Here is a 24,682-nt window from a genome sequence, read left to right on the forward strand (position 1 = left end):
CCTAACCTCAGTTAATCTGAGTAGTAAGTACCTTTCTTAACCTCAGTTAACCTGAGTAGTAAGTACCTTTCCTAACCTTGGTTAACCTGAGTAGTAAGTACCTTTCCTAACCTCAGTTAATCTGAGTAGTAAGTACCTTTCTTAACCTCAGTTAACCTGAGTAGTAAGTACCTTTCCTAACCTCAGTTAATCTGAGTAGTAAGTACCTTTACTAACACAGACACCTTGCCTGCCCAAGCTTTATTAATCTTAGGCTGTGAATAGTGATCTAAGTATTAGTGTGTGTAGGAAATTTATGTGTGGTTGGCTTATTTAATGTTTGCAATTCTAAATAATTTAATATCAAATATTATATAACAGGATTAAATTATATGAAGCATTGGAGAACACAGATTGTCTTTTAAAGATTCTATAAAGATTATATTTTTAAGCACTTACACAGAACAGTGGTACAGTCAATGAGCAGAAAGTCCCTTATTCCTAATTTGCATGTTGTGCTACTACATATGGTACACTCAAAATAATCCCATCCTATTTTCAGAGAAGATATGTATAGTAATAGGATAGCTACATGTAATTATGTAAGGAAACAATACTTATGAAAAAATATTTTCCCATTGAGGATTTCAACTTACTCCTTTAGAATTACCTGTATTTTGTTAATATGCATAAGTGGGAAAATTAAAAAATGACCAACTCAATTTATAAGGAGTCTCTTTTATGAAAACTTATATGCTATGTGTTGCACCTAAACCTTTCCTTCTTGTTCCAAAGTGAGATTCTTGAAGTCTCTATTTCCTAGGCAACAGATGTCATTTCTATACGTTCTTAGGAAGGTCACATCTCACTACAAGCTGAGATCTGGGAGAAGGTGCCTCTGGAGGGCTAGGCCTGCGTGTGTGGGGGAGGAGGGTCTCAGAACTTGGAGGAGAACAGGATTAGGAAAGCCTTCGCAGGCTATAATTAAGTGAGCATGTATACAGAGTTTACACTGTTAATTTTTGTGGCTTCACCCATTTTAACTAAATTGAGGTATAAATTAGAAAATAAACTCTCAACTGGGTGAAGTGGTTCATAGCAGTAACCCTAGCACTTGGGAGGCTGAGAAAGGAGGATACCTGAGAACTCAGAGTTAGCCTGATCAACATATTGATCCAGGCCAAGCTGTATCCTATGATACCTTATCTATAAAGCCAACATTAAATGAATAACTGAAATAAAGAGAATACATGTTAAAAATCTCAAAAAATTCCCGAGCATTCGCCTGTCTCCTATTCTTACCTCAAAGTCATCATCGTCGCCTTCATTGTAGTGAGCATGGTTGTCCGGATTATTCACCTTGTCCAACAGTTCAACCGCGAGGGCCCGAGACAGCCCTGGCTGCCCAACAAAAGTGTGCTAAGTAAAAATCAAACACAATAAAATTTCACAAATGTGCCTTCACACCTATAGTTTATAAAAAACGTTACTTGTGATTTTTAAATCAGTAACTTGTAAGAAGAGATGAGCAGTGGAGTCTGCATTGAAACATGGGCAGTGCAGAAGTGTAGGCATCAATTGCCTATGATCACTGTGAGCACCTATGATTGTCTATGGCCATCTATGATAGCCTATGACCACCTATGATCGCCTATGACCGCCTATGATTGCCTATGAGCACCTATGATCAGCTATGACCACCTATGAGAGCCTATGACCGCCTATGACCACCTATGATTGCCTATGACCGCCTATGATTGCCTATGACCGCCTATGATTGCCTATGAGCACCTATGATTGGCTATGACCACCTATGATAGCCTATGACCACCTATGACCACATTAGACACTTGTGGTGTGAGATGACAATGTGAATCATTTCTCTATGTACAGTTAATTTAATCTATATTATGCTGTAAATTATAACCAGCTAAACGATGATGCTCATTTACATATTATCCTGGTATACAAATGAATACAGTGGGATGTTTCAAAACAGTAAGAAAAAGCATGTTATATAGTCACATCCATTCAATTCATTTAAATTATAAAGTTTTCTTAGGTTACTGTACGAATTACTTTCTCATACAAAGGTATTACATTACATATACATGTAGAATATATTATACATTTGCGTAAATTAAGAAAGCAACTAATTTTAGATGATAAGATTTTGAAGAGTATTCTCAAAGGCTGGCGTCAAACTGTAGCCTCAGCAAAATCTGGTGTCCTGACTACTTTTGTAAATAAAGTTTTCTTGGGGGTTAAAACTATGCCTATGTATGTGTATTATCTATGGGTACTTTTGTGTCAAACTGAATAGTTGTGATAGAAACTGTACAGTCCATAAATATTTATGTAGATAGAAATATGTAGAGTCTTGTCCCTTACAGAACGTTGGTTGATCCCTGCATTCACCCCTGAGAGGAATAACAACCTAAGTTTTACAATGTCTACTTTTGTTTTAGTGACACATCTAGCTGCCGGGAGCCTCAGAACCCTGTGATCCAGTGACTTACAGTCAGAAGCCTTTCAGCAGTTGGTCTTTTCTTGGGGTTTTTAGTTAGTGCTATTTTGACAAAATTATGGAATGTCGATGACCTTCAAATAAAAAGAGACAATGTAAAAATATTTCACTTGTATTAGTTTTCTGCTGTTAGTATATAAAATCAACTTAGGAATAGTTAGAAAGTGAGAAACAAAGTTTCCTTCTTCCTTAGGCTTCTTAGTTCCATACAGGCCAAAACCTAAACACGAAACAGTATAGCCCTTGTACATATGTGCAGCTGTTTTGTGTAAGTACTGTGTAATTAAACAGCAAGAGTAACAGGCAACTTCAAACACAGCTCTACAGACAGAAGTGGCGGGCCATGTCTAATGCATGATTTAAAGTCCTCTTTCAAGGTGCTGTAAAAGCCAAATGCCCCTTTCTTATTGCTTAATTTACAGAGTGCTTTTTATTTCTATACTGGGTTAGATTACGTGGAGAGTAGAGAGACTAATACAAGACAATTTAATTCTAAAAGAACTTCTGGAATTCATAATGAAAGGGCAAAGAAAAATGAATGATTTTAGCAACTAAAAAGATGTCCCTGCTCCCTGCACTGATGAAGCAGGGAGAGGGAGAAGCAAAAAATAATAATAAATAAATACATATAAATAAATTAAAAAAAGAAGAGAACAAATTCTATTTTCATTACTAATAACAAACAGGCTTTATTCTGACAGTGTCAAGATTCCACCAGGGGAAAATAGCTTAAGAACCAAGGAGGTTGCCATAGTAACTAGCCAAGACAACACAGCCCATCTCAGCGGAGAAATGCCTCTCTGTTCTGCCTGTGGTGATCTGTGAGAGACACTCAAGGAACAGTATGAGACTGGTGGGGAGTCTCTGGTGTTACCAGTGTCTCTGGAATCTTGACCATGAACTCACTGTTGATATACAGTATTTACTGTTTCTGAGTGGATATTAAGGCATTCTTGTCACAAAGCCCTCTAGTTCCAAAACGCTAGGAGCTTGGGGCCAGTGTCAGCACAGAAGGGCATACTACCTTGTGGCTTGCCTGTCATTCTTGCCACCACCCTAGGACAACCTTGCTCCTAGATGAAGCTGTTCCCATCAGCTTCATAATGCCGATCAGAGTCTACTCGAATCTGGAATCTCACAGTATGGACTATCTCATCAAGCACATTTTCCAAACCCTTCACATATTCACGGTCAGTCCCTTCCTCAGCATGTTTCTTTCACCCAGACAGCAGCACAGTGGAAAGTGGCTGTTGGGAAACAGCAGGGATGTCTAGAATATAAACCTGGCTGCCTGTCACATGCTCACAGAGGGACAGTCATGCACCAATGGGGTATGCGGCTTAACGCCTGTGAACCCTGGAGTGGTCATCTAGAACATAAGGAACTGACTGTCAGATCTTCAGCACGGTGTAATCTGTAACTCACCATTTAGTTTTGTCCTTTAGCTTTGGAGGCTGGAAATTACTTTTTGACATTAAGAAGAGAGCCCTGAAATAGAAATTTCAGTTAAAGGCAATACTAAGATACTTCATAATGATGTAATTAACAGTCAGAATGAATATCCTGTTGTAAATTTGTGTAAGACTCCCTCATGGAAAGGCACTGAAGACATTGCTTTGGACGTGGAATTTATTTTTTTAAAGAGTTATTTATTTTTACTTATATGAGTACACTGTAGATGTCTTCAGACACATCAGAAGGGGGCATCGGATCCCATTATAGATAGTTGTGAGCCACCATGTGGTTGCTGGGAATTGAACTCAGGACCTCTGGAAGAGCAGTCAGTGCTCTTAACCGCTGAGCCATCTCTCCAGCCAGGACATGGAATTTTTTACTATTCGTGTTTTGTTTTCTGATCACACTTGGGGTCAAGTCCTGAACTTTGTACTAGCTAGGCAAGCAATCACCTCTACTGCTGGGATATGCTTCAGTCATTAGCTTTTTTATGTTTTGGGAAGGTTCTGGAATACTTCTGCTAACTTTAAAAAAAGTCTTTAAAAGTCACCCAGGCCCTTATTTATAAAACAAAGCCATAAAATGTCAGTTTCATTACCACAGTTATTACTATATAACTCATAGTATACTGCAGGCATATTTACATAATTGTGCCTTAGCATATTACATAGCACTGACATGTTTCTTTAAAATTAAGTTATAGGTTTAAGCAAAGCCTGGCATTTATAATTATTCTGACAAATCACATCCATTTCCTGATGTCTCCTGTTTACAAGCTAACCTATAAGAATACTCTATGAATTCACCTTTGAGAAAGGTGAACTTGCCCCTGAATGTATGTGCAGGTGTGAATGTTTACCCCTGCCCATGTGTGCAGTGTTTACCTTTCACGTGTGTGCAATGTATGAGAGTGTGCTCACCCTGCCCATGTGTGCAGTGTTTACCTTTCACGTGNTTACCTTTCACGTGTGTGCAATGTATGAGAGTGTGCTCACCCTGCCCATGTGTGCAGTGTTTACCTTTCACGTGTGTGCAATGTATGAGAGTGTGTTCACCCTGCCCATGTGTGCAGTGTTTACCTTTCACGTGTGTGCAATGTATGAGAGTGTGCTCACCCTGCCCATGTGTGCAGAGGGCTGTCTTCCTTTCTGTTCTCCATCTTCTTTTGGGGGACAGGGTCTCACACAGAATCTGGAGCTTTGTTTTGTCTAGAAAGGCTGCCCAGTAAAACTCCGGGGGATCTGCCTATCCCTGACACCCCAGCATGTGGGTTGAGGCATGTGGTGTCACGCCCAGTTTTTATAAGGGTGCTAAGGCCCCAAGCCTAGGTCTATAATTGTGTGCACAGTAAGGCATCTGTCTCCTCAGACCCCTGAGCAGGTTTATGACATTATTTCTGAGCCCCTTACGGTACTTTTGCTACTGTGATACAGGTGAAAATGAGCTAATAACCCCGAGTAATCAGTGCTTCATCTTCCCAAGTGATGTAAGTAATGACAATACCTCATTGGATGCAAGTCAAACATAGGCGGCTGCAGCTCTCCCAGCTCGATTGCTGTTATTCCAACTGCCCAGATATCACAGAGTTGGTTGTAGCCACCATTCTTTTCCACTGCTGCAACTTCTGGAGCCATCCTACGGGAGCCAGTGAGTATAGCACTTTAATCTTTTCAAAACTCATATAAAATAAGCTACTCTTAGTTATGCTCAAAGACAGGAAGGAGGAAAGAAACCTCATCACCCTGCCCCACACCCTCAGTGGTTAGGAGCACTGGGTGCATAGGGGCTCAGCAAGACGGCAGCACCAGGGCATCCGAGGCTTTCCTCTGACCTCTGTGGGCATACATGCAGTGCACATACACACATGCAGGCAAAACACCTACACACACACACACACACACACACACACACAGAGAGAGAGAGAGAGAGAGAGAGAGAGAGAGAGAGAGAGAGAGAGAGAACAAAACAGCAAAAACCCCTAAAAAATAAGAAATAAGTAAACTTCCCTATTTAAAAGTCCTCACTTCCTCTTCTGAATCCTTAAGAACACTGTTGTGTGGTAAAATTGTTAAGGAATACTAAACACCTGTGCAGACAAAGTTCCCAAAGGAGGTGAACCTTAGGACTGAGTCAGCAGGAAGCTCCATAGGCGGGCTGGGACTCACCTGTGACTTAGGCCCTGGAAGGAGCCATACATTGCCTGTTATTGTTTGGGATGAGTATAGAAACAGAAGAACTCTCTCTTGGCTAAACACATCATTTTATTTTACAATTCATTTTATTTTATAAAAGTGTAAATCTGGTCTGAAATTAAAAAACAAACAAACAAACAAAAAAACCCAAAAACCTTCACAACTGAGGGCTTAGAGGGTCTGGAAAGTTCATCCCAAACAGACTGCCGAGATAGAGTTGAGATATGAACAACTGACTCTTATACAAGTAAATTCAGAATTTCTTGTGAAAATGGCATGGGCCCACTGAAAGACTTAATTATGCAGGCAACTTAATCTAAACCTCACAGCAAGGTGAAGCAGAGAGAGAGGAGGTGAAACCAGGCAGGCAGAGTCGTAACTGCAGCCCTGGGAGGCTGAAGCACCAGTTATCTAGAGTTCCAGGGCAACCAGAGCCACGCAGAAGATCATGTCTCAACAATCGCCACCCTCTACCCCTGTACACACACACACACACACACACACACACACACACACACACACACACACACACACCAAACCAACCAAACAAAAAAACTCTCAAAAAACATTGAGCACATAAGGTGTAGGTGACACTGGCCAAGGGGAATACATAGTTATACTGGATACCCCAGTTACTATTGCTTTTACATGCAGAAAACATTATAACCTACATTTGTTGAAACACTTAAGGCATCTCAACTTAAATGTGGAACACAGTCCATGTGTTTTAAAGTAAGGACATAATATTTATACTACACTTCTTTCTTGCTGTGCTGGGGATTGAACCCAGGGACCTGAGCATGTTAGCCAAGTGCTCTGCTGTTGAGCTACACTTGCAACCCTTTGAAATGTGACTATTAGAAAATACTATCATGGAAATGTCTATACTTATGCAATGCTATATAACAGTCATGGGCATCTGAAAAAGAGAAGACAACAATTTCCCTTGAGCCAGATGACTAACAGCCAGTTGAGACTCAGAAGGGACTGAGTGGGGGCCCAGTCATCAGCAAATACACTCGATTCCTCTACCCACTGGATGGCTGTGTAGCTAACTGGAGTGGCACCTGACTCTGTGCTTCCTAACTTCAGAGTGGCCTGAGCTTAGCTGGTCAGCCCCACAGTGGTGGTGTGTGTGCCTCTGAGCAGCAGCAGAACTTAAGGTGAGCACAGGAAAGATCTAGCAATATTTCCATTGAACTTTTATTTGAATGATACCTCTTAGGGATTCTTCTGTTATTAAAGGTGGTGTGTGTTAACTGGAGAAAATTATGAATTTAGGAAAAATATGGAAGAAAACAAGCAGTGACCTCAATCCAATACAGCTACTGTCTCGTCATTTCTATCTGTGCCTTTTACTCAGAGGCAGGTTATCTTTCAGACTGTACTCTAGGGCATGTGCTAATTCAAAAATCTTGTCCATCTGAGCCTGACTGCTGACAATTCCTTAGACAACATTCTTTTTACACCATCAGGCTACTCCTCTGACTGACATGTAAGTCTCCCTTAGCTTTCCTGAGCCACTCTCTTCTCATGAGTCTCAATATTAAAGCATCACTGGGAAGCACTTTGCATATAAAAATAAGTGACATACAGTAAGTATGTTGAGATGAGAGGACACGGGGACTGCCAGAGGCTCTTGAAAGCCTTACTGAAAAGGCTCTCTACTGACTTTCCCTGTAATATATGTAGTGATGGGCGTTACTCAGGGGGTCCACGTATTCCAATTTGACTGAAAAGAAAGTAATTTATCTGTGCTTGTGCTCATGGGAGAACATTTCTAATATTTTATGACTTCTTGCATGTGTTACTATAATAACTGCTACTCGAGACACTCTTTTTAGCAGCATATTCGAGACTTAAATAGTTCGGTCAATTCAGCCCACCCTTCCTGCATTTCACTTGCCTTTTAATTTTTGTCCCAGCTGGCAGGCATAAAGCTTTACACGGTCACATGATGGGAACAATCTTTTCCTTTAAACTTTGATGCCAGCAAAGGCTTTTTGCCTCCTCTTCCTGTCTTTGCTGTCCTCTGCCTTCTTTCTTTTCCGAGTCTCATATACCCCAGGCTGGTCTTGAACTTGCTTTGAGCGGGAGATGAACTTAAAATTCTCCTACACATCCAAGTGCAGAAAAACATTTGTGTGCCTCCACCCTGAGTTTATGTGGTGAGTGAGAGGGGCCATACATTCTGGCCAAGGACTCTACAAACTGAGCTACACCTACAGCCCAGCTCATTGGTTTTTTTTTTAAGCTTTATTTTATTTTTGAGACAGGGTCTCACTATGTACTGCTGACTGGCTTGGGACTCGCCTGTAGCCCAGCTGGCCTCACACTTATAGAGCCTGCCCTGCATCCCAGAGTGTGGCACACTGCTCAGTCCTAGTTTACTTCTATATTTAACTCTGTCCTCTGAAAGAGCATCCAGTGCTATTAATCACGGAACTAGCTCTCCCAACCCCTTATTTGTTTTGGCATTATTTATGAAGTATAGAACTACTTTAAATTACTTCCAAAATAATAAATTATCCAAACACCATATACAAACAAACTCAACATTTAACACAAACTTTGAATGTTGCCTGCTATAGTATTCATTATACTATTTTAAATATTAAGCGAATCTGTTGCTTTTTTTTTTTTTTTTTTGAGTCAGGGTCTCATAGACTAGATTACCCTCAATAAGGATGGCAGTATTTTAGAAAAATTACTCTTGTACACCAGGCTACACCACACGCGTGGGGCTGCAGGACACTAGTGTAGGATGTATAGTTTTTTAACAACCGGGAGTATAGACCTTAATTAAAACAGAAAATTAGAAGAGGTAAAACAGAAGTCTTTCTTTTTAAACTCCATATTCTACATGGGCCCTTCGTCATGCTAGATGCTGTGACAAATCAACATTCTCTAGCTCAATCAAAACCTAGGAAAGTATCCAGTGGCACACAAGTCTCTTGGCCTTTGATGGTCATTTGTATTATCAAGAATTAAGGTTCAGATTTGCAAGTGACGATGTGTGCACAGAGGGATATACTGTGGGACACACTGTGACAACTACAGTTTCCACGATGAGATGTTTTCTGTGCTTTGTTTGTTCGTTTGGTTGTGGGTTTTTTATTTTAGGGAGGGAGGTTGCATGGGCTAAGGGCAGATCTGACAGGACGGGGAGATAAGCAGTGCTGGATGCATGCTGTGAAACTCAGAGAAAATCAATAAAAAGTTCAGAGACAAGAATTAGGGTTCAGTGCAAAGAGTGAAGAAACAAAGCTAGGAGGACGATGGCAGTAAGGCCTCACCAGTAAGGGGTGCCGATGAAGGACTTCCTCTTTGCAATGGTAGCTGTAATTTTTGCAGCCACACCAAAATCAGCTGGCGAGGGAAAAGAACAGAGCAGAAAGTTGGTAGAGTTCTTTTTGACACAACTAGCACTTTTAAGCCCTTGACACAGCATCATTGTTATTTTAGGTATTACTGTCAAGAACTGTGTATAACGTTAGTACTAAGATCAGTCCTTACTTGGTTCATAACATATTCATTAAAAGAAAATTTCTTAAAATTCTACTAGAATAAAAATGTATTGCATTAGGCTAATTAAATTATTTTAATTACAAGCACAATGAAGTTAATTTGGGGAAAAATGGCAAAACTAAAAACATGCAGAGAGCATACACCTGAATTCCTTTCATTCTAAAACAGTATAAGGTTATTACTTTGTCACTACTCCCTAGAATATTCCCTATGTACATAAAATTTTGTATTTGTGGTTAAACACGGTAATTGTGGAGGTTTGAATATGCTTGGCCCAGGAGTGGCAGGCACTATTAGTAGGTGTGGCCTTGTTGGAGGAAGTATGCCACTGTGGGGGTGGGCTTTGAGACCCTCAGCCTAGCCGTGCGGGAGCCAGTCTTCTCCTGTCTGTCTTTGGATCAAGATGTAGAACTTTTGGCTACTCCAGGCTCTTGTTTGCCATGTTCCTGCCTTGATGCTAATGGACTGAACCTCTGAACCTGTAAGCCAGCCCCAATTAAATGTTGTCCTTATAAGAGTTGCCTTGTCATGGTGTCTCTGCACAGCAATGAAATACTAAGATAGTAATAAAAATTAAACACACTATTTAGTTCATTGTTGCCATTTAATATACCAGATTTATTCACATATTTTCATAAATATGATTTGCTAAGTATTCAATGGGTTTATATCTTTCTACATAAATAATAGGACTATGAATATGACTTTCTTCACCTATAAGATTTTCTCAAGTTCAGTAGATTTTTCTCCTTTAGGAATTAAATGTGTATCACAGGTAATTATTATTATGATTTTATATATATATATATATATATATATATATATATATATGTATATACATACATACACACAAATAAACCTGTTCAAACTTAAATGTCATTTAATTTTCTTGGTTAAAAAACTTAAGTACTTAAAACAACATACCTAATTTTACATCACCATGGTCTGTTAATAAGATATTTGCACCCTAAAATGAAAGCACAAATGCTATTAACTAGCAATATACAATTTCTTTCAAAACTCAGCAATTTAAATATATTCAATGAACTTACTTTGATATCTCTATGCATTTTGCCTTTAGTATGCAAATAGGCAAGACCCTAAAGTTAAAAAAAGAATATGTATTAGAAAGGCACCATCAACTGTCTACCTGAGTTACTGTGTAAGAGGAACTAGACTTCCTGGTTGCTGTGGTCTTCTGTTTCCCTTCTTGAAAACCACCGTTTTATATATTTTGCTGAGTTTCTTACATTGTTTTGGGTGGTATGGCGGTTGCTGCTCTCTGTTACTCCATTTTGATCAGCTTGATGGGACTTTAAAATGGAACAGATTTGGGAGGTCATTGTTTAAATAGCGTTGCTTCATATTCAGGGAACTAGAATCTATAACCAGCTGGAGTCAGAGTTACTGCGCCTGACTATAAATCCAAGTTGTTGATCCTTCTCTTTGGTTTAGCATCCTGTTACTTTAAGAAACAATCAACTTCAGAAATATAAAGAAATCTAATTTGTCAATAATTCTTTGCTAGGAGCCCATGATTAGGTTTGTATTTTATTAAACACATTATATTTCTATTACGTTCATGTTGTGGAAAAATACATTTCTAGTTATTTCTCCCACTTGTATACATGGACTTAAAAAAACAAAGACTGAAAATGTTTGAGAAGAAACATCTACCACTAATATGCAGACAGACATCTTTGTTGTTATCCCTGAACAGCAGTAAAGCAACGACTTAAGCAACATTTATGGTGTTTAAGCTATTTAATGTAAGTAATCTATAGGTGGTCTCAAAAATCAAGGGAGCACGTGGGTATGTGTAAATACTATACCATTTTATGTAAAAAACAAGTAGGTACAGATATGTATTCTTGGAGGACCTGGAAGCAATCCCTCGTGGACACATGGACAGAGGAGAATTTACCTGCACTTGTCTCACAGTAGGCTAGGGATAACATGTCTTGGAGCACAAGGAAATGCACTGTATAAACTGACTAGAATTTTTCTTGGATCTGATCAATCTAGGTTCATTTTAAAATAACAACTACATAGACATACAGAACATCAATCTCACTTCTAAACAAAATACACAGTCTAGGAAGCACGTGAAATAAAAAACTATCAATAAGTACCAGTTGCCACTTCTCCCCATGCCTTTAAGCAGATGAAGAATATTGTTAACAGGAATTTTTGCAGTGAGTTATCTTTCAGAGAACCGGAAAGAAAAGTCATGTAGAGATGCTGACTCTCTAGTGGAGATGCACTTAGTGTATTAAAGTTCTCCCAGGCTTCGGAGTAAAGATGCACGCGTGTGCTTTCATACACTGATGGAACTTAGAAAAGGGCGCTCTGCTATCAATGCCCTATATTAATGCCACGCAGAACAAGATCTGGCAAGTGCCCTCCTCGTACGCTTGAGGAAAAGGTTAGACACCTCATTACAATGGACAAGTCTACAGACTCACTCACATGAAACAATGCTGAATATGGCTTTCCTCAGCGTTGGTGGCAACTCAAGTCACCCAAGCACCCTGCCACACATGACCATCCACACTTCATCATCAAAGCAGACATGTGACCACTGCGCTCTCAGTATCTGCCTGAATAAATCCTTGCAAGTCATTCAGGAGGGAAGCACGAGCTTTGCACAGTTAGAGCACTGAGGCTGACTGGGAGAGCACTGTCTTTACTCGTCAGCTTTTGGACAAACCACCAGTTTACAGTTACTAACTGTGAACCTGCCTTTCTAGCTACTTAAGCCAATACCGTACCTGTAAGGTCTCTCTGCAGACATAGGCTATTTGCAATTCAGATAATGGTCCAGTAACTACAAAGAAAGAACAACAAAAGACATACTGTCATTTGAGGTTAACATTAAAATCAGTCTAGCTATAAAATGATAAAGCAGCATATAACTTCTGCATGTATCACTGGATGCCTTCTTTTCTGACTAAGAACAGATAGCATTTACATAATTTAAATGAAACAAACACTGAGAATTTTAAAGTCAATTCTAAAAATAAGAGCTTTATTCCCAGACAGCTCTGGAGAGTGAACATGTAAAATGCCCATTATGTGTAAAACTTAGTGCACGTGGCTCACATAGGTCCCCAGAGAGCCAGGACTGTCAGTTCAGTCCTCGCACAGTCTCAGGGACTAAACCAGGAGCATGGCTGACCCTGTTCGTGAGTTACTGGCAGAGACACAGCACTGGAGGAGACCTGCTCCTGACCTCCGAGAACATGCATACACAGTGCATGCTCACATATGCAAAACAGTCACAACACAAAACAATATGAAGACCTTAAAGTTTAGTCAGAAGTAGCCGTTTGGAAACTAGTCTAGGGGCTTCTTTAACATGGTCTCTATGCATAACGAGGGCTGAAACCCCGATGAGTAGATGCTTGCGGAGTGCAAGTCTTCCCATGGTTCTCAGATCAGGGAGGCCTGGTTCAGAACCTTACCAACGATCAAAAGGAACCAGATGATCTCTGGAAAGCAGAGCTTCCTCTAACATGAAATAGAAAATCCTTATGCAAGTATCCCATTGGAGCTTCGAAACAGTGCCTTTTGTACATGAGAAGAAACTAGAGTGCTGCCTGCTGCTGCTGAGGCCCAACTAGAGCTGACGCGACATCTCCGCATAGAGAAAGACCTTGCTGCTTCGTTTCATTTCTGACTGACCACATCTACTCCCAGAAATAAATGCCTGATCCTTAGTAAACTGATAAAAGAGCAATGTAAGAGCCGGGCAGTGGTGGCACACGCCTTTAATCCCAGCACTTGGGAGGCAGAGGCAGGTGGATTTCTGGAAAACCTGTCTCGAAAAATCAAAAAAAAAAAAAAAAAAAAAAGAGCAATGTAAGAAGTGATGCCGCTTTGTTTTACACACACACACACACATACACACACACACACACACACGCACGCACATGCACGCACACACACATCTTTCTGAAGTTTAAGGTCTCATTACCTAGCCCAGCTGGCCTGGAACTTGCCACTTTCTAGGTAGAGCAGGCTGTAGATCAAACTCACAGAAATCCGCCTTTGTACAGACTTTTTAAAAAAATTTAAATGACTGTTTTTAGTATAGTACTTTAAGGACTAATATTCATATACGCAACTAAAAACAAATAACAGTCAGGCTTTATCTTTATTTTATTTTTGGTTTTTCAGGACAGGGTTTCTTTGTGTAGCCATGAGTGTCCTAGAACTAGCTCTGTAAACCAGGCTGGTCTCAAACTCACAGAGAAACACCTGCCTCTGCCTTCTGAGTGCTGGGATTAACAGAGTGGGCTACTACCGCCCTGCTAACAATTAGGCTTCAATATTGCAAACAGAAATTTCATAAAAATGTCTCTGTAAAAATCCTTTAAGCATAAAAGGGAAAGTGGCAAAATTCGCCAACTGTATTCATCATATTGTTAACAGTTCTCATTTGTAAAAGTACAGACAGGTAAAAATTATATCTAAATAAAAAATTTTCATAAAAATCATAATTTATAAAATCTTAGAAAATAATTTTAACTCAGTGATATAAATGTTACTATTTAACTAATTTCTTTAAAGTATTAGTAGAGAAAAGAAAATATTCATTTCATTCTGGTAGTTTCTCTCTCTCTCTCTCTCTCTCTCTCTCTCTCTCTCTCTCTCTCTCTATATATATATATATATATATATATATATATATATATAAGTTTTCTTTCTTTTTTAAAAATAGGGTTGGGGGCTGGAGATGGTTCAGAGGTTAAGAGCACACACTGCTCTTCCAGAGATCCTGAATTCAATTCCCAGAAACCACATGGTGGCTCACAACCATCTGCAATGGGATCTGATGCCCTCTTCTGATCTGTCTGAAGACAGCGACAGTGTACTCACACATAAAATAAATTAATTAAAAAAAAGTAGGGTTACTGTTTACTGAAAAATTTTTATCTTTTAAGACTAGGTCCTATGTAGCCCAGGTTGGCCCTGAATCATTCTCCTACATAATCAAGGATAACATGGAACTCCTGATCTCCACTTTTGTCTCCTAAATGCTGGGATTACCACCACATAGGCTCTCATTAAAGCTCCTAAGAGACAGTCTACACCACAATATTTTCTGTACTTATAATACTTATGTGGCAAACTTAAAAAAAATAGAGCCTTTTTTGTTATTTGTTATGGTTGTTTGTTGTGACAAAATTAGGCAACTTTAAAGTTTATAATTGAATAATACAATAATATGTATTTATCATAATTCAGAATTTTACTTCTGAGCTCCACTTTCCCTCCTTAGAGGCAGTGGCTTATGATTTTGGCATATAATCCTCTCATTTTGCTATGCATTTACATTCATGCACATTTATAAAAATAAAAATTCAAGAGCTTAAGCATGGTCAACTGTTATACATATTCAAGGAGAATGTCATATACAGTTGAGTACAGTTCGGTTTCCCTCATCACTGGCCATCTGACCTGAGATCAGTATAAGCTACAACAGTGGAACAGCACTTTTACTTTTAATAGCTTTATGGCTATTTCAGAAACCACATTAACAGACATTGATGACTTTCAATGTAAAGATTTTAGCATAGAAATGTTTTCAAGTACTTTGCATAATTCTGGATGAATTATACATATCTGCAACAGGTCTTTTTAAATAAAGAAAAGAAAAATATGTCATAAAGATTTTTTATTTATTTATTTATTTTTGCAAATTTTAGCAATTCAAGAAGCTGCCAATCACACACAGACTGAGACTGTGGCGGCCCTACAGACACGATTTCTAAACCAGGTTATGAAGAAAAGCCAAGTTCAATTGAGGAAACTGGCTAAATTACAAGAATACTAAATATTCTTTCTTTTCAAACTCATATTTTAATAAAATTTGTTAGAGTACTGAACTCCCTCCTGGGAGGAAAGGCCTCCATGAGATCCAGCTGTAAGGCTTTTTCTCAATTAGTGATCAAGGGGGGAGGGCCCCTTGTGGGTGGTGCCATCTCTGGGCTGGTAGTCTTGGTTCTATAAGAGAGCAGGCTGAGCAAGCCAGGGGAAGCAAGCCAGTAAAGAACATCCCTCCATGGCCTCTGCATCAGCTCCTGCTTTCTGACCTGCTTGAGTTCCAGTCCTGCATCCTTGGGTGATCAACAGCAGTATGCAAATGTAAGCCGAATAAACCCTTTTCTCCCCAACTTGCTTCTTGGTCATGATGTTTGTCCAGGAATAGATACCCTGACTAAGACAACAGGTATTTAAGGATCTCTTTAAAAATGCTGAGTAAGCAAGAGCGACAGTAAGAATTCCTAGTTTGTAAACTGCCTCTGGGGACAAGAAAGAATAATGTTAGAGACTAAATCTACACAACTCATTTTCCTTGTTAGCTTGAAAAGTCAAACAACAACCATAAAAGGCCAAAGTAGGCTTTATAATGTAGAATTGCAGTAACAGTACCATGATAGATATCTTGAAGTGATCCGCCACCGCAGTACTCCATGCAAATCCACAGCTTCTCCCTACTAATATGAGAGAGAAAGAGAATTAAATGAGCATGTACTTCCAGCTACTGAAATGCGTACTCTATAGGCCCATGGCTCTCACTCTCATAGTGCACTGGGCTTCAGGGTGCTCCATAGAGAGCAACAGGAAACTGGCAGAGCAATCGTTCCTAGGCACACATAAGAGCACATCAGTTCAGATTCTCTCAGTTTGAGAGGGTTAGGATGTTATCTGTTCTCCGCTATCATCACTCACAATGCTCCAGTAAGGCTCCCAGACAAGGCACGGTCACATACACAGAGGCCTAATGTGTATAAAGCAGGGAAGATTGCAAGAAAACCCTACCAGAGTTAGAATTTTGAGCAATGTTTTAAAAATGCACACATACGGTGGTATTTACACAAGAGGAAGGGAAAATGGTAGGAAAGAGAATATGGAAAACAGATCAAACAATGACGCTCTTATATTTTACCTGAGATAGCTCCCAAAGTAGGCTACGATGTTGCAATGTTTACATTCTTTAACCATAAATATCTCTTGTTGAATCAAAGAAAAATCATCACCTGAAAAATAAAATAAGTTGGTCACCATGCTACTCCAAATATGAAGGTATATGAGAAGACTTGTAGTGAGAATTTTGCCTTCTTTAAAAAACACAGAAATATTATGGGAATATGTTTTCACTTTAAGCCCAGGCGTGGGCTATGGGGCTGCTTCAGATTGTCCACAGCAGCTGACTGTGATTTGCCCTATGCTCTAGCAGGGGTGTGATTTTGCCAACTGCAGATTGTGTGACATTTGGAATCCTGGGGGCCTACCAGAGGGTATATAAATGCTAGGGCTCCGAGGGTGGTGGCCAGGGTAGCTGTTGGTTGGTTTTGGTTTGTTAAGTAGTCATGTGCAAAGAAATGAGAAGAAATTAGATATCATGACAGTAAAGATCAAACTTGCCGCACTGAACTTGACACCTCTAATCAGCAGGAGGTAGTCTACCCCTTTTACCCCCATTCTTTTCTCTCTCTTACCTAGTGTTGGGGGATGAAAGGGAGGAAAAGGGGTGGAGAAGGGTGGGAGAAAGAAGAACCCACAAAGTGGCCAAAGACCGTATTTTGCAGCTGTTGGAGTGAATACTAGTGTCATCTGTTGTGCCTATTTGATCTATGGTATAGTTTAACTCTTAAGTTTTTATAATATTTATATAATATACATTATATAGCCTCATGCAGGCTAGGCTAGTACTCCACCACTGAGCTATTGCCCATCGCTTTGTGAGTGGGCTATAGTGGGCTAGTGAAGGCACCCACATCTTTTACTTGACCAGGGAGAGGGGAGGGGTAGTGAGAATTTGTGTGCAAGCCTGTAGAGTTAGCTCAGAGGTCCATCACTTTCCACTTTAGTTTTGAATAGGGTCTCTCAATGATCCCGAAGCTTGCTGACTAAGCAAGATCATCTTGTGAGTCCCAGGGTTACTCTTATCTCTGTCTCCCAGGGCTGGGTTACAGGCACACCACCAGCAGCAGCTTTTTTATGTGGATGCTAGGGGTTTAAACTGAGGTACCTACTCTTGAATGACAATTTACCCACTGAGCCATCTTCCCAGCCCCAGTTTCACCCACTACCACTCTATCTGAACCTCAATGCCCCTTTACGCACAACAGTATTTATTTTATAAAATTAGGTTCAACACTCAATATACATCTATTTATAATCATAACTTCTAGTTGGACTGTTCCATTTGCATGCATACAACACAGTTAAATCTAGATTTCATGTAATAACATGTGATGTTTATTTTTCTAGGTCTGGCTTATTGTGCTTCAGTGTTTGCATTTTTAAAAAAATTACATTTCAGTGTAACCATTTTGTGGGGTCAGTTCTCTCCTTCCACAATGTGGGCTCCAGGGACTGAGCTCCAGCCATCAGGCTGGTGGCAAGTGTGTGCAACCATCTCCTAGCCCTGGTTCAATGTTTACTGTCTAGGTCTCTCAGCTAGTTGGTCAGTCTTACTCTAGTTTAGTCTTCCCCAATTTCTTTCTCAGCATGCTCATTGCTGGTGCATAGGAAAGGTGCTGGGCTGTATGCTGGGCTCTGCAGGAGGCAGGCTACTTCCTAGTCTAGTAGAAGTGACTTTTAAGTTGTGCTCTCAAGTTGAGTTTCATCGTATCCAGGCCATATTAAGGATAAAACCAATTAGCCAAGAACCACAGAACTCCTTGGCTTTGGTTTTAGCAGCCTTCTCATTGCCACCTGAATATCTTGCAAGTGCTTTGACTTTAAATGTGCATTACGGTTCCAAGCTCTCCTAAAGGCAGCTTCTCACCCTGACAATTCTATTTATGTTAAACTCACTTTAAAGGGCTCTACTAGCCATCTACTAGTTGCCCCCAGCTCTTCTCTTCAGCATGACACTGTCTGTGCCAGGTCATCTGGCTGCTGAAGGAACCTGTGTGGACCACAGGCCTGGCACGAGACCACTGTGGTCTCTTGAAAGTTGAACTATGAAAAATGAGTGTTTTCAGTTATGAGCAGTCTCAGTAAAGATGGGATCTAGAATCAAAAGCTGTGCATTACCTTTTTCTCAGTTCATATATTTTGAAAACCATGCAGCTGAGTAAGCCCATGTGCTCCCTGGATAAGCCTTCGGTGTGTTCTCCCTGATTCTGATAAGGGCAGCTGCTGGCAGCACCAAAGTGGAACAGAGAAAGCTGGGAGTCACTGAAGCCACTTGATTGTCACCTGGCCTCTTTAAATTTTGGGGTTGGAGAATTTAGCCTGAAACCCCAGGAAAAGAGTGTTCATGTCAGTCAAGAGGGGATCAGTGAGGGATGGAAGCTCTACACACTATGTGACAGACACTGGGACCAGACATAACTTGAATAACTAAATGACGAAAAGCTACAACTAGGCTGAGTCACTTTTAATAACTTAGCACATTTCAATATTTCCATTAGATAATTACTACTGAAATCAAGTCTTTCCACTTAGTATCTCATCAAACATCAACTGGTTTATGCTTTTAAGGTCTATTGTGTATATATCTATGTTGTTGCTCACAGGTTAAAATTATTACCTAATGCTTCTGAATTACACAGAAAGCAACTAAACTGTGTCCATCCTCTAGAGGAACCAATAATGGGACTATCACTTTTTAATAAAAATGTTGCATGTTTTAGTCTGTATTATTGTATCAACATTCATGTAAATTTTTTGTCAATACAGAAAAACAGTAAGAATGAAATAAAAATACTCATAAATTTATCAACTAGATACACATTGATCATTAGCATTTTGATGTTTGCTCCCATTTCTATAAGTATTTAATTATGTGGCTCCTCCTACCATATCTGTGAATGGGACCCATATTCTATAGCTTGACAGACTATTTTCAGGCAATAATGAAAATAAGTACTGCTCGCATAATTAAAAATCAAATTCCCAAGCTTCTAAGTATGCATCCAAAGAGTGCATCTGAAGTCTCAGAAGACACGCACGCAAGCCCTTGGCCACGGCAACAGTGCTTATGGAGCCAAGACGGGGAAGCAACCATCACAGTGACAAAGTGGAAAACACAGTTATGGTTTCTATACACAATGGAAACCAGTAGCCTGAAAGGGGGCACCCAGGGCGGGGAGACAGCTCAGTTTGGTAAGCACCTTCTGAGTTCTATCCCCAGTATCTAGGTAAAAGGCTGCGCCTGAGGTGCAGACCTGTAATCCCACTACCAGGGAGGTGGACACCTCCTGGGGCTGTCCCTGGGGCTGTCTGGCCAACCAAGTTAGTAACAAAGAGCCTGGGTTTCCAGTGAGACCCTGTCTCAGAAAACAAGGTAAATGGATCCTAAAGAACAACATCTGAGGTTGACCTCTGGCTTACATACATATGTACAATGCATACTTACATGTGTGCGCGCACACACACACATACACACACACACTTTAATAATGAACTGCTTTCAGAAACCCAATTAAACGCAATGATAAACATTGCCTTTGCTAAGTTTCACATAACCGGCAGTGACACAGTGCAGGGATCAGGCAGATCTGGTTGGTTGAAGTGGTAGTCAACAGACAGGACGTTTTCTCCATTGAGCAAAATGAGTGAGGAATGTTTATTGATAAAATACCTTTAAATTTTCTTTATTTCTTTTTTTAAAAACTACTGTACTGGGGTTTGAAACTAGGACCTTTTGGATTCTAGGTAAATGCTCTTTTATTGAGCTACACCTCCAGTCCCTTCCCACCTTAAAAACTATTGTAACATAGGGTATGACTAAGTTGACCACACTGTAGTAGTTTGAATATGCCTGACCCATGAGAAATAGCACTATTAAGAGGGGTGGCCTTACTGGAAGAGGTGTAGCCTTGCTAGAGGAAGTATGTCACTGGGGAGGCGGGGCTTTGAGGATATATATGTGTGTGTGTGTGTGTGTGTGTGTGCGCGCATCCACACATACATACATCTCTATCTATCTATCTATCTATCTATCTATCTATCTATCTATCTATCTATCTATCTATCTATGCATATGCATGCATGCATGTTCAAGTCTGGCATGTATGATCCAGACCCTCCTCCTGGCTGCCCTCAGATTAAGATGCAGAACTCTCGGCTCCTCCAGTACCATGTCTGCCTAGATGCTGCCATGCTTCCTGCCATGATGATAATGGACTGACCCTCTGAACCTGTGAGCCAGCCCCAATTAAATGTTTGTCTTTATGAGAGTTGCCTTGGTTATAGTGTCTCTTCACAGCAACGAAACCCTAAGACACCCCAAGCTTGAACTCCTTGTAACCTGCACACTGTAAACTTGCAATCCTCAACTTTAGCTTCCTTCGCTTAGAAAATCACTTAAGTTTTAATGTTACTAATCTATAATCTGGCATTGAAAGCCATGATTTTTATTATAAAGAAACAAAAAAAATTAATTTTATTTGTGTTCAAAGCCAAACTGGGAAACAAGAGTTCCTTAAGAATATAATACATAGAATTACCTATGCTTTAAGTGGCACAAAATTTTCTATTTCACCTTTACTTACGTTTTATGACATTTTGTGTGTGTGGGGGGCATGTGCACATGTGCACATGTGTGAGTACACACACCCAGGCAGAGGTGGAGGCGGGGGAGGAGGCTCAGTGCCCCACTCTATCGTTATTCACCTCACTTCTTTAGAGTGGGGCTTCTCACAGAACCTGGAGCCAGGCTGGTGGGCAGCGAGCCCTAGATCCTTCTGTATCCATCTCCACAGTGCTGGCGTTACACGTTTGAAAGGCTTTTTAGCTAGAGACTTTAAAAATCATTTTTTTAAAGGAAGGATTTACTCTGTGTATGTGTGAGTATGCAGGTACCCAGGAAGACCAGAAGAGGCTGTTAGATCCCTGACTTAGGATTTCTACTGATGTGATAAATACCATGACCAAAAGCACCATTGGGAAGGGAGGGTATATTTTGTCTTAGAAGTCTCATCCATCACTGAGGGAAGACAGAACAGGAACATAAGGCAGGAATGGGAGCTGAGGTCATGGAAGAATGCTGCTTACTGCTTGCTCCCCGGCTTGTTCTTATACACTACAAGACTACTTGCCAATGGATGGCACTATTCAATAAACTGCTCCACAAGCTAACCTACAGGCCCTCTTAGGGAGTCGTTTTCTCACAACACCCACCCAGTTCAGAATGGAAGTATCCAAACAATGAAGAGAGGGAGGGTTACAAATGGTTTACACTGTAGAGTTTTACAGATGGAAAGGATAGGATGAGATAGAGTCAGCAGTTAGGAAGCCATGCTGCTCTTCCAGAGCGTCTAATGCCTTATTCTGTAATCTGTGGACACCAGCACATGCACACACACTTACACACAGAGCATACATATAAAAATCTTTTGAAAATTGAAACTACAGGACTGGGGAGCTAGCTCAGTAAGAGTATTTGTGGCACAAGCATCAGGACCTGAGTTTTCATTCCCAGAACCCACATCAAAAAGCAGATGTGGTCATTCACATGCTTCTAACCACAGTGCTGGGTTCAGGGCAAAGGCAGGACCGGTGGAGCCTTTTAACTGCCAGCTTATCTCCAGATTCACTGAAAGACCCTGTCTCACGGGAATATGGAAAAGAATTTGGGTAGGTACCCCCACATACACATGTGTAGACACACACACACACACACGTACAAACACACACACACACTCATTCTCAAACACAGGTACACACACGCGCGCGCGCGCACACACACACTAAAAAAGATAAAGCTGTTTAGTTCTCTTTTTCTTAAAGGTCATTCAGTTTTTAAATAGAGTTCCAGGAAGCAAGAATGTCCCACTTAGCTAGAGCAGCTGATGGTCTTGTTCAAAGCACATCTTTACACCCGTCCTGACCTTTCCCCTCTTACACTCTCCTCTTACACTTCCAGGAAACAGGATTTCCCGGTAGCATAATTAAAAAAAAAAAAAAATCTATTGAAAGATATTAGCACATTCCCACTTATTTAGAAAACTTTAAACTAAGGCAATATACTTAACTTTTTATTGTAAAATATTGGATTACTTCATGAATATTCCTAACTGCATTAAAAAACGAAACAAGACAAAACACAACAACAAAACCGAAGCAAGTGAACAAACAAAAGTACATCACACTAATTATCCATGACAATGACTTTCTTAATATCTTTAGAACCAGGTATAGTGGTGCCCAGTTTAATCCCAGCACTCCAGAAGGCGAGGCAGAAGGATCTGAGTTCTGCCAGCCTCATCTACAAAGCAAGTTCCCAGACAGCCAGGGCTATACAGAGAAACCTTGTCTCAAAAAGCTAAATCCATCCGTCCATCCATCCATCCATCCATCCATCCTTGTAAGCAAGATTCACTTAACATAGCACAGACTGCCTATTTTAAAGAATATCTTTGCCAAGTATGGTGGCACACACCTTTAATCCCAGCACCTAAGCGGCAGAGGCAGGAGGATCTCTGCATTCAAGGCGACTCTGGTCTATGTAGTGAATTCAGGCCAGCCAGTACTACATGGTGAAACTGAATAAATAAAATAAAATAAAATAAAGAATAAATAAAGATTCTGTGGAACTCAGTGTGTACTTGGGAGACTGAGGTGGGAGGCCTGGGCTCCACAGCAAGTCTGATGACAGTCTGGACTCCTGGACCTTGTCTCAACAACAAGCCACACTAATAAAGAGTAAGAGGAGAGAAGAGAGCATGAGAATGTTTTTCTGGGCTTTCTGCTCCTGCTTTGGCTGCTGACCACTACGAGCCACAGACCTGTTGAGGAAGCACCAGGCTAAGCTAAGCATTCAAACGTCAGACAGGAAATCAGGGTGGCACACTCCACCATCGTACCAGCCTAATTTTCTAGGGCATTTCTGAGGCTTGACCAAGGACAGAAAACTGCAATTTAAAGCTCCCAACAGTGACACCAGCACTTCATTGGTGATCACAGCAGAGCCAAATCCTGTCTCATGCCACTGTGTATACGGTGGTGGCTTTAGTGGTTAATACAGATTCTACTATTAAGAATGAGACAGAAACAGTCAAATCATTCCTGAAAAGAATCATTTTTCTGTATATTAAAAAGACAAGAAAAACAAACATATGGCCATAGAAGGATAGCTGATTCCGCTTTTGTGGCCAATAAACGACTTTCTGTGTTCATCTTTGTCCTTAAGGTTTACTTTAAGCCTTTTTGTAAGTATTAGGAAGAACCAAAAAGCAATTTGTTTCAGGAAAATAGTCACTTAAATATTATAAAATTAAATGACCACAGGCAAACCAGAAAGCCTGTAACAAAATTTAAGACTCTAAATTATCCTAAATTCTATTTTTATCTATGAAGGAAAAGTTATTATTAAGTTTCCAGATGGCATTTCATTTACTTAGTGATAAAACAAAACCCTCTTTTTTTTAATGGTCTACCAGACATAGACTCCTTCTGGTCATACTAGCAAGTAACTACCTTTATGTCTAACATAATTCTAAATCAGTTCATCTGCTAAGTCAATACAAGGAAGGGCTTTTGTATTATACTGGCATCAGTGCAATTTATTAAGTTGTTAAATACAGTTAAGAATTCAATTTTGAAATAATGCTGTCTAGAGAATTTTTAAAAAATATCTGAACTGACTCCTAGGAAAATTCATTAACATGTTTCTGTGTTTTTGAGTTCACGTTCCCCAAGTCGGCTACAAAAGCATGGGAACCACTATGGATCTTAGCTTCCCTGGCAATGCTGAAAGAAAACATGGGTCCTGCTCAAAAACTTACTATGAAAAACACATAGCTACAGGATGCAAAACACACGGGCATTCCCTGTGAAAGAAAATTCTAGACAGCAGTGCTTCCTTTTAAGGAAATGAAAGGAGAAAATGAATACAGGGACAACCAAGCAGCAAATAAAAAACTTGGAAGGAGACAACCATAAGAAGTTTCAGTAATTTTTTAAAAACATAATTATCTACCAGGCAGTGGTGGTACAAACAAACCAAGCACTTGGGAGGCTGAGACGGCAGATC

The 24,682-nt window shown here is 40.1% G+C and overlaps 1 protein-coding gene across 2 annotated transcripts in view; it reads right to left on the reverse strand.

Annotated features, from left to right (window-relative positions):
- Map4k5 (mitogen-activated protein kinase kinase kinase kinase 5) overlaps nucleotides 1-24,682 on the reverse strand; it is an 85,004-nt gene that overhangs the window by 37,504 nt on the left and 22,818 nt on the right. For both annotated transcript variants that reach the window (XM_021202107.1, XM_029540938.1), the window contains exons 3-12: nucleotides 16,637-16,727; nucleotides 16,120-16,184; nucleotides 12,453-12,508; nucleotides 10,734-10,781; nucleotides 10,606-10,648; nucleotides 9,450-9,522; nucleotides 5,465-5,596; nucleotides 3,932-3,994; nucleotides 2,499-2,580; nucleotides 1,282-1,398 (exon numbers count right to left, since the gene is read on the reverse strand). In XM_021202107.1, the coding sequence (XP_021057766.1) occupies nucleotides 1,282-1,398; nucleotides 2,499-2,580; nucleotides 3,932-3,994; nucleotides 5,465-5,596; nucleotides 9,450-9,522; nucleotides 10,606-10,648; nucleotides 10,734-10,781; nucleotides 12,453-12,508; nucleotides 16,120-16,184; nucleotides 16,637-16,727 (770 nt within the window). The remainder of the gene's footprint in view (nucleotides 1-1,281; nucleotides 1,399-2,498; nucleotides 2,581-3,931; nucleotides 3,995-5,464; nucleotides 5,597-9,449; nucleotides 9,523-10,605; nucleotides 10,649-10,733; nucleotides 10,782-12,452; nucleotides 12,509-16,119; nucleotides 16,185-16,636; nucleotides 16,728-24,682) is intronic.

This window comes from Mus pahari, chromosome 7 (genome assembly GCF_900095145.1).
Source record: "Mus pahari chromosome 7, PAHARI_EIJ_v1.1, whole genome shotgun sequence".
Lineage (NCBI taxonomy): Eukaryota > Metazoa > Chordata > Mammalia > Rodentia > Muridae > Mus > Mus pahari.